General features: G+C 35.1%; 1 protein-coding gene across 6 annotated transcripts in view; it reads right to left on the reverse strand.

Moving 5' to 3' along the window:
* LOC149793536 (uncharacterized) overlaps positions 1–10650 on the reverse strand; it is a 29752-nt gene extending 19102 nt beyond the window's left edge. For 2 of the 6 annotated variants that reach the window (XM_089967503.1, XM_089967504.1), the window contains exons 1-3: positions 9984–10650; positions 8841–9011; positions 2760–3268 (exon numbers count right to left, since the gene is read on the reverse strand). In XM_089967503.1, coding sequence (XP_089823629.1) covers positions 2760–2991 — 232 coding nt within the window. In that variant the 5' untranslated portion in view covers positions 2992–3268; positions 8841–9011; positions 9984–10650. Of the gene's footprint in view, positions 1–37; positions 643–2759; positions 3269–8840; positions 9012–9983 lie in introns of those variants that run through there. The other 4 variants (XM_089967505.1, XM_089967507.1, XM_089967506.1 and 1 more) reach the window with 4 other exon arrangements.
* Positions 10651–11374: the final 724 nt, after the last annotated feature.

Consider the following 11374-nt stretch of genomic DNA (forward strand, 5'->3'; position numbering starts at 1 on the left):
ACAAACTTGAAGTAAAAATAAATAATGTGGTATTCACTGTTTCTTGTATTCGCTTTGTTCCATTGTGAATTTGCTCCTAAGGCCTTGTTTAACAAGTGTATTTTCTTCTGAAACACTTTTTTCATTCCTTTTCATTTCGTCATTTATTCAGCGAAGTGACATCTCTATGGTAAGGGTGTCATTTGGGACAGCAAAATCTTTGTTGCTATCATATACTACATTGGATATAAGTAAAAGACGTATGGAATCGGAAGTGCTAATATATATCTCATATTACTTTGAGAGCGTGATACAAATCAATGTGAAATTTTACAAATTAAATTCAGTCAAGCATGCAGCCATTATTTCAACCTTTGTTCGGACAATGTCTTCTCTTTCGCGTCTGTTCGTTACATTCATAATTATTGATTGTGGTACAATTTTCCGTATTCATCATTGACTGTGCTGCTATGTTCATAAATCTAAGCATTCAATCTATCTGAGTTAAAATGTCACATCCTTCGAATCACAATTTTCTAAAATATGATTCTGTGCAATTCTTTTATTTTTACAAATGTGGACTGGGGGATGCTTCTTTAACAGCTTTCGTTTTCATCATATAAATTATTTTAAAATCAAAAGAACATATTAGAGAGGCCTTGGTTTGTTTTATTCAACACGATTTCTTAAATTGCATTGAAGTCTGCTATGCAGAGTTATTTGCCTAGGAATATACATACATATATATATATATATATATATATATATATATATATATATATATATATATATATATATATATATACATATATATATATATATAGATATATATATATATATATATATATATATGTATATATATATATATATATATATATATATATATATATGTATATATATATATATATATATATATATATATATGTATATATTATATATATATATATATATATATATATATATATATATATATATATATATATATATATATATACATACATATATATATATATAGATATACATATATATATAGATATAGATATATATATATATATATATATATATATAGAGAGAGAGAGAGAGAGAGAGAGAGAGAGAGAGAGAGAGAGAGAGAGAGAGAGAGAGAGAGAGAGAGAGATAGATAGATAGATAGATAGATGGCCTTTGTTCTTCTGCCCAACTCAACAAAATATACTCTATCCATGTCGAGGTCACATCATCGATCTGTCTCTAATGCAATAGTACCTTCAATCTTCACCTCATCTGGAACATTATGAGTTGCTAGTTTCACGCGGCACGTTATGCAAGTTACGTCCGTCTCAGCTGCTTCTTCCGTACGCACATTATTTGTTATCATTGTGCCACATCTCTCCCAATATATGCCCTTACCATAATACAAGCTTCGCATTAGAGCCTTGCTGTTAGTCTAGGTTGCGTCAAAGCAGTTTGAACTTTACTTTGTTGTGTTTAGAACATAGCCCTGATTGTATTTCTTGCTGTGCTATATCATGCATTGCTTTCCTATCTAATTTTCCCTACGTCAGTTATTGTTTTATTTCAAGACCTAGCACACAATCAGTATTTCACTTGTGAAAATGGTTCATGCAAAAGAAGTTTGAAGTTGCGTGTTGTGATTGTGCATTACAAAATGTTCTGCTATTCCAATTCGGTTATGTCGGTCAGATCGAAGACCATGACATTTGATTTTCGTATCAGATTCCTTTATTTGTTTTGCATGGTTATTTGGCGTAATATTATATCTGATTTTTGCTTCCTTTCTTTCTATCCGGTGTCTGAATGTTTCCTTCATTTTTCTGTTAACATTTTGTGAATATTTCTTTTTTTTCAAATGTGTCATAAACAGGTTGTCTTAATTGTAAAAATGCGCATTCAACAGTCCACAATCAAGCTGCTGTTTAAATATACAGTCTCTACATCTCTGGTAGCAGACATTTTTTTAAAAAAATTCCATTTCGTCTGGCGATTGTCAGGTATAAATAGTGTATCACGATAACATTTCTACTGATTGTCGCACCAAAGTTCCAATAACATGATATTACAATAGTAGGTTGTCTTGTGATCATCTCCATTTATGTCAGCAAAAAAAATGCGTTTTGCTTATGCACCTCAGGCATGTACTTGTGAAAGAGTTGTGCAGATGTTGCAACTACGACAAATGGTTTCGTTCTTATGCACTTTATTATAACTATTTTCTGCACTTTTCAGTGAAAATAAATTGTTGAATGTAACAGAAGTAAATTCTTATTTACATACTACGTTCAGCATATTTTCCCTGCTTGCAAAATCAAACCCGCCAAAGTGTCATGGCAGAGACGTATTACATATGTTTAGAATTATGCATTATACCTGACACAAGTATAGCATAACCTGCCATCAGTGAATGCATGTGTATAAAAAAGAAGCCGAACTAGCAATGCAAATGTTGTGCCATGAAGTTTATCCCAGATGGTCAGCAAGGACTTGTCAACGGCCGTGTAACGTTTGGTAGTATAAACCCATCTATGAGTTGTGTAAAGTAACAAAGTTGCAACATGCACATCAGCTAATTGTATCCAGCTCTTTAAGCTAGAATGGGACAAACTAAGTATGTTACCAGAAAGCACTAGACTTGGAAAAATTTAGTTGGTGACCATTTAGAGAGATTATGCTTTTAATATCAACATTTTTCATTTTCATTTGGAGACAGAATTTATGCTAATATTTAAATCTTGTGAACCAATTAAATGTGGACACATTTAAAAACTAGAAGATAATCGTACCCGATCTGCTGAATGCGACTTTACACCTCTGCGTGAATAAAATTAGAACTCCAACGATGATCAAGGAAATGGCAACAATTACTAGTCCAACCCCAAGAAGCGGACCTAGTAGACCTGGAAGGAAAGACAAATATTCACTGTTTCGAAGCTTACATGTAGGAATAAAACCATGAAATAAAAACAGTATTATGAAATACAACACATTGGATCTAATGGCATGATTGTTTGCCATGTTATATGTGATACAATTTATAATCTAGCGGCGAGATATCTTAGAGTAGATGCACTTGTATGATCAGCAATATTCATAAGCTTTTCCCAGCTATAAATGACTCTTATTTGATTGCTAAAAGCATATATGCATTTCATGGTCTGGTGCTTGAATCTCTGTGTCTGCTCATTGTGATATGTTGTATTATAATAAATGCACTATGGAGTGCCATAATACTTATCATTGAAATCTTGCTGCACAAACTTACTTCCGTTGATAGGTTTGGTACTTGATTGAGCTGAAATGAAGTGAAACGGGAAGTCAAACTTTCGATTGGCCAACCAACATATATCAATCCATTTTTAATATTTATATATTCAGAGCAATATCTTAAAACTGGATAAAGATTACACAGATGGCAAAATAAAGGTCATATTTATCAAAATTTGTACTGAAAAGTTGTATAGAAGCAATAATGTATGTATTCAAGCGTGTATGTATATATTCGTGCAATGTATGCATCGGATGATTTAAAATATACCCATTGGATATAACTATTAAACCCAAGTCGGAACATTAAACTTTAAGGCATAGCAAATATTATGCAACACGAGCGATTATGAAATGTAAGTAGGTCCCTTTTGCGACGGACTTGCAATTCTGGGGAAACAATACATATCATATAATACTAAAAATATGGTTTTAATATGGTAAAGAAATGAAGCAGATAAAACACTAAAGAGGCATCTCAGGAAGTAGATAAATACATATTTATTATTAAAAATAAGAAATAGTTTAAATATTGGTCTCTGGAACATCAATAAAGGAAATGATTTTAAAGATTTCATGCATATCTTATGCAAAGTGTGCACAGTTAAGATCAAATTAATCAAATGATGAAATACACAAATACTTTTGATAAATCATTTACAACTTGATTCGGTTGGTAAAAGTCCAGCTGGATGCCACTGATTATATGGTTTGATAGAATTTAACGTTATATGAGACAGTGTCCTTAAAAAAATGTCATAACATTCAAAACAAGTGGAGCAAAACTCAGAATGATCATTTATATGCTAATAAATTCTCCTAAGTTTATCACAACAATACATAGTAAGAATGCGGGCATTTTTATTATTTTGTTACGGTAACTGGGTCATTTTTATAAGCACGCATTATAGTTGCAACTACTTAGCAAAGGTTTGATATCAACTATTTTCTAGAGAGCCACTATAATGCACGACAATCGGGTGGGATTTCATCGTGACACATTGTTAGATTTGGAAGGTTTTTGACGATATAAACGAAATGCACTATACGTACATGGGAAATTTTACGTAATGCCGCCATTTCGTAACCATGACCCTCTTGATACATGGGGAATATTTCATATAAAATCATCCATAGGCGTAGCATTGGAGTAAAACCAAAAGGCGTAAAAGTGGCTGTCAGTATGAGTATGTAAGGAACTATACATTGTTATCCAGTATGAGTATTTGTGCAGGACATTTTTCATTCTCCACACGCAAATGCCCTTTAGATATATTTCCGCGACACAGTTGTTGTTTGTGACAAACCTCTTTGCTATCAAACTTCTTTGCTATTGCCTAAGAAAAACAAAATTTGGTTGTCCAATATATTGACAAATTTCTATTATTTTTTCCTTTCCTTATATAACAAAATCTTCGTGGCATCCGTCCGTCTACGGGAGACGATGGTGTAGCTTCAGAGTAAATTGTTGCTTCGCCTTCTTCCTGGCTCTCTTTTCAGAGTGATTTATGTTATTGTTTTCCTTGGCCTTTTGAACGCCCTGTTTGACAGCTATGCGCTAGGTGGAGCGGTCGTAGCACAGCTCTCCCAGATCGTTGACGTTGATGTTGGCCGTTTTCATGTCATTCTTACAACCGTCTTTGTAACGCAGATGTGGCAGTCCAGTCGGTCTCGCGCCTTCTGCTAGCTCACCGTACAGCAGGTCCTTGGAAATGCGGCCTGGGTCAATTTTCTATGTTGGGTACTTTGTCCTGCCACTGGATATGCAGAAAACGCCACAGGCATCTCAAGTAGAAGCTGCTGAGTTTCCTCTCGTGTCTCGCATAGGTGGTCCATGTCTCGCTGCTGTAGAGGTGCGTGCGGAGCACACAGGCTCATTAGACACGCAGTTTTGTCTTTGCAGTGAGGTTGGTGTTATTCCAGACCCTCTGATTCAGTCTTGCCATCACTGTTTCTGCCTTGGCAATGATGCTGTTTACCTCAGAGTCAATGAAAAGCAAGTTGGAGATGGAGAAACCGAGGTATATGAAATTCTCAACAACGTCCAAGTTGTACCCCTCGATGGTGATGGAGGAATTGGAGTCTGTCTCCATCGCCATGAGGTTCATTTGCTTCAAACTGATGGTCAGTCCAAACTCTTTACAGGCGTGGAGAGGTGGCATACGAGCAGTGCAGTTCATCTTCCGTGTGTAATGTCAAGGCTGCTTCGGATGACGGATGAGGACCTCTGTGACTTTAATCTTAGCGCGGAGACGGGTGATGTTGAACAGCTTGCCGTCAGCCCTGGTATGGATGTACACTACCTCGCTGCAGTCCTTGAAGGCTTACTAAAGCAGCATGGAGAAGAAGATTTCAAAGACCGTCGGCGCAATGACGCAGCCATGCTTCATTCCGCTGATGACTAGGAAGGCCTCCGATGTTGCGCAACTGAAACATACTGTGCTGTGTATGGTCTCGTATAACGACGTGACGACACGACTGCGAGCAATCGAGTTGGGGGAGGGGGGGGGCAGCCGATCTTCTGCAGGAGCCTAAAGAGTCTGCTCAGACTGACCAGGTCAAATGCATTCGTTAGGTCTAGGAAGGCGCAGTGAGACGACCATATTCACAGTTGACCGGCCGGCTTGCGAACCATACTGTGACTCTGTGTAGACGCGAGAGGCTAGGGTCTGCGAGCGCGCCAAGGCGACACGGGCGAAAGCCTTTCCGACGATGCGGCCCCGGTACTTGTTGCAGTCGCACGTTCTATTTTTTTCTTGTACAAAGTGACGATGTTGGCGTTTCGCCTGTCCTGGGGATGTGTCCCTGTTCTCAGGAGAGGCAGAGGAGTACATGCTGGGGTACGATCAGTGCTTATTCCCACTCTGGAGGATTTTGTCACACTCAATCGTTCAATAGGGTGTCTTTTGGAAGAACTAAAATTCTCACTTACTTAAGAAGTTCAAGATCCAAGGCCATGCATATAAAGCGTCTGCGTTATTAACGACAAATTGGAATCTATGTAGGATGAGTTTACTACGGTTTAAAATCTCCCGTACGGATTTAATTTAGTATTCCTTCTGAATCAAAACCATCCAAAATATTTGACATAATTAAACATTTTTAACAATTCATAGAAGAATTTGACATTATCGATGACAAAACACCCTCCAGATGAATCCGGTTTCACGTCCTACAGGCAGCGTTAAACATACAAAACCGTATCTCACATGTGCATTGTCTCCCTACTTTTAAGCGAGGTATCATGGAGATGGACATCGACTAGGATTATATGAGTGTGGCATGCATTATTGTGGTTTCCACAGCATATGCATCAAAAACCAATGCACCAGAATGAAAGCGAAAAAATTAGGGTGACCAAAAATGCAAGAAGCACTAGCCCCTCCTTATACGTTGAAAATATATCTTCAGTTTATTCGAGGGGTTCTGTTTTGAGGGTCCCAATTTCCTGTCGAAAACTGCATTCAAGTTTATGATCGCCATTATCATTACGATGTCAGTAGAAGTATCAACGGACATGCAGGGTGCAGTTTCTGCCATGAAAATGTGACCAGGAATTTATCAAGCAAGAGCAACATGTTCAATGTGGTAAGATATGTCTTCACAGTTTGTCTTAGAATCCTTTTGCTTGTCAAGTCGTCGATATGTTTGATCAGTGTAGGCTGCAAATATGTTAACACACTGAATAAGTTATTAGATCATTCAAATATATTCAGGGGACTTCATTATATCAGTTTCGAAACTGAAACGATATCGTACAGATATGTCCTCACTTGTTCAATACCGACGAAAGCAACACGTCGTGCTCCGTTATATTGCTAAGTCGTCGATGGTATGAAATAGATACAGAGGGAATCTATCTGAACTTGATTCCAATCCTTACATGCGCTCCTTTTGATTTTGAATTGATGAGGAGTTGTTTCTGCGAAACAGTTGTTCTCGGGCAGCAGGTAACAGTTCAGTGACAACATTTATGCTGATTAGTTATCGAAAGAACTTCATGCCCGAGGATACCCTAGTACTTTTACCATCTCAATCGTACCATGCTTCCAAGACTTCGCGTTTGTTATTTTATTAGTGCGAAGCGCGACAAAAGTTTACACAACAAAAATGGTGGAGAAAAACAGCTCGGGCTATATTCCATGGATGTGTGGTGCTATACTGCTTTGCCGCATTATTTTCAAGTAAAACTATCTTTCTCTTACATCGTACGTGTTCCGAAATCTTTAATCAAAGTTAAACTCGTCCTCACCATGACGCAGAAAGCTCCCTGAAAGGAAACTAAGTGGATGAGCGCAACATTGTGAGTTAAATCTCAAACAGATATAAAAGTTCTAACACAAGTCCAAAAACATTTGCATTCCGAACGTATTCCAAATAAATTCTGATACTGAACGTTTTGATGTGCCTGCAGTCTCGAATGTGCTAATGTGACAATGACAAGGAATCTGGCGATGTGTTGACAGTATTATGATGTATCACAATACTATACTTCAAAATGTCCCAGTTTGAATTTTGCTATAATTCAAAATTAATGTAATTAATGTAGTCCAATCATTTTATTGAGCACGTTGAAATTCAGTGAATAATAGTTTGACTAAATTAATTAACCAAAATTAAACACTAAACACAACAATAAGAATGATTCTGCTTCGGATGTTAAGGCAAGAATGAGTAATTTGCCAAGCATACAACATTTATAAACAAGATGTGATACAAAGATAGAGCCATGCTGTACGTCAGTCTACTCCCTAAACCATTTAAAGTTGGTAGCAATTTTAGGAATGTCCAAGCGAAAAAATAATATCCTACATTTAGATAGAAGTAAACATAATTACTTCCATTGGTAATGATCTGAATGTTGAATCGATAATTTTAGAGGCATATTAGCTGTGTATTATGTTGCTTACAAAATATTTTGTCATTGGTAGGGTACACCATATACTTGATTTTAGACAAAACTCAAGCACAAAGAGCATTTATAAATAACGTATAATTATGGACAAAGTCGACAAACCGTATATATTAAATATATGCCACAGGGAAATATTTCGTTTCAGGTTACTGTCTTCTCAAATGGAAGAAGAGATCGAGTTGCTATTCAACCTGATGTCATACCGCAGAAGAAAAATACCATTTTAATCAAAGGTACCATTCCATAGAAGGCATCGGCTTAGAACACATGGAGCTGACGACAATGGTAAATTCAAGTACAAATCAGCAAAATTATGCATAATACTGAATCCGATGTGGAATCGTATCGTCATGCAATATATTAAACAGTCTCTCTCTCTCTCTCTCTCTCTCTCTCTCTCTCTCTCTCTCTCTATATATATATATATATATATATATATATATATATATATATATATATATATATATATATCTGTTTGTGTGTGTGTGTGTGTGTTCAGAACAACAATTATTATAAACTTTCATTTGACACTTTCGAGAAAGTGTAATAATATAGACTTTAAACTTGCATTATTTATAGAAGAACATTCTTTCACGGAAAGGTAGATTCACGGATAACGGCATGTTGCAATATCAGACGACAAAAGGACAGTAACTAAATAGGACAAAAAAACCAATATACTTACAAATATTTAATGTACATGGATCACTCTCAAATCCACCTCCGGACGGATTACATTTGTAAATGTTGTGCATACCATCAACTGTTAAATTTTGTATAGCAGGAATCGTGTTGTTTTGAGAATATGTACCATTGCTTTCTATGATAGATCCATTGAGGCTCCAAGCAACCTTTCCTGTGGATATATTTAGGGAATTACACTGTAACTCTATGTAAGAATCAAATATGACATGTAAAACCATAGTTATCCAAGAACTGGTTCTTCGTCTGGAAAAATGTAAAACATGCCCATAATGAGGATGGCTTAATCTATAGAAAATCAAACACTAGCGGCTTCATTATGAAAATAATTTATTGTCGGTAGTCGTTATGGAATTGTCATTGTAGTGAATATCCAGTTGTCATATTGAACTTGTCTAAATTTATTTTCTTCTCATGAAGTTTATAAACGTCTCTTCATGCAACTTTGGAAAAGAGAGGATAAAATGTCTTCAGCAGAATTAGTAACGATTTGTGGAAGGTCTTACATTGGAGACTGAGTCAGACAAAGGAATGAAATTAGTGGTGCAGAGGCCACAAATTAATACAAATGATATCGCTCAAATGCTGAAATTCTGCAAATGTTAAACTATACCTTTGGCTCAGACATACTTTGGAAGTGCGATGCACTTAAAAAATCAGGCCATACGTTTATACGTACTATCGTCAGTTAAATCCTTCATCATAAAGTATGAAAAATTTGATTGATCTAAGATGTTTAAATATGCTTAAAAACAAGATGTAACCAGATTATTGTTTGTAGGGTTACACAGATAATTAAGAAGGTCAATATAAATCTTGGACAAAGTGTGTTAAAGACGTGTTTGTACAAAACAAATGAAACTCTTTAGAAACGTGTAAATGCGAAATACGTAAGTTAGATCGTGCCTCTTTGTATAAATGTCTTCTGACATGAATGGCCACCTGCAGACATGCTTTCAATTTCTCAATTATTAACTATGATTATCTAATTAGGCATTATGTCTCTATATTAGTTATGACTTTTAACTACCTTAAACTGGCAAATTTATATAATGCTAGTAAAACGAACGCTTCCACTGTTGTAATTAACGAACAACTGATGAAATATAAGGTTTATGCAACATACCAATTTGTAATGTGACACTATCGTTGAAGTCGTCTGAATCCCATGATCGTTCCAACTTGTATATGCCAGCATCTTTTCTTGTAACGTTTGAAATGCTAACAATAACAGTTACCGTTTCGAAGGTAGCATTGTATACGTACACTTGTAGTCTCTCGTCTTTTTCATTCCAGGCGACATGATTTGTAATTGGCCATACCAGTAGAAAATCCGACGAGTTACGACTAATTTTTATATAATTCCTGTTTGTATTGTTGTACGTCCATGATAAAGACACGTTTCTTCCTATAATACCTTCCACGATCCTTCCTTCTGAGACAAAACAAAATATTATGCAGAAAACTAAAACATACAATAAGAACATATTTCCTTGCACTTAAATGTGCTGATTCTGTCCAGCTAATACCGTATGATTCTATAGCAACAAACTGAATTAGTAATATTGTGTATTGTCCATAGTTGCTAAAGTTCTGTTTTGAATCAATAATAACCGTTGTATAATTTAAAATATTGATCAGTTTACAAAAGACGCATGTCACAACAAGAGAACAGGCTTTTCAAATTTTAAAAATAATGGTTCGCAAAAAAAAAAAATTATGTAGGAAAATGCCTCGAAAACAACACATTCTCCAAGTTCAATACTTAGATTAAAGTCTGAAGTCCAATGTACAATATTTATCGATAAATAAGAACATAATGCACAGTATTTCCGTAACGTCAATATAAGTTATGAGCCTCCGTTTATAATTATTGCTTCAGATTGTAATATGCGACAGAGCCGGAAATATGAATGATATTGTTTCTTGGCCAATGGACAAAAAATGAAACAAACTCAGACATTTTTTGTTCAGTATAACACAGGTTTGAATAGTTTTAACAGATAGCATCAATAAGGCAGAAGTTAAAGAATGTATATATATATATATATATATATATATATATATATATATATATATATATATATATATATATATATATATATATATATATATATATATATATATATATATATATATATATTCTTTAGTTTCTGCCTTATTGATGCTATCTGTTAAAACTATTCAAACCTGTTTTATATATATGTATTCGTCATCCATAATCACTGCTACTAACCAGAACAACTGCTGCTAATGATGATAGCATTATTTGCAATTTATTGTTATTTTAGTAGTAGATACAATTATGCTAGCAAAGCAACAATAGTAGTAATTTTTGTAGCGTGTTAAACTAAATGACGAATAAGTGTATCTGGAGATGAGTAAAGTACAAAGTTTAATTCCTAATTAAGTAACATGATTGATAACACCTGTGTAGTCTCAATTATAACGTGCACTACAGTCATTATCGACTAGAGCGAATATGAATTTCAAAGATTCGACGTAAACATAAGAACA

Source organism: Sinohyriopsis cumingii, chromosome 8 (genome assembly GCF_028554795.1).
Source record: "Sinohyriopsis cumingii isolate HCF-2022 chromosome 8, ASM2855479v2, whole genome shotgun sequence".
Taxonomy (NCBI): Eukaryota; Metazoa; Mollusca; class Bivalvia; order Unionida; family Unionidae; genus Sinohyriopsis; species Sinohyriopsis cumingii.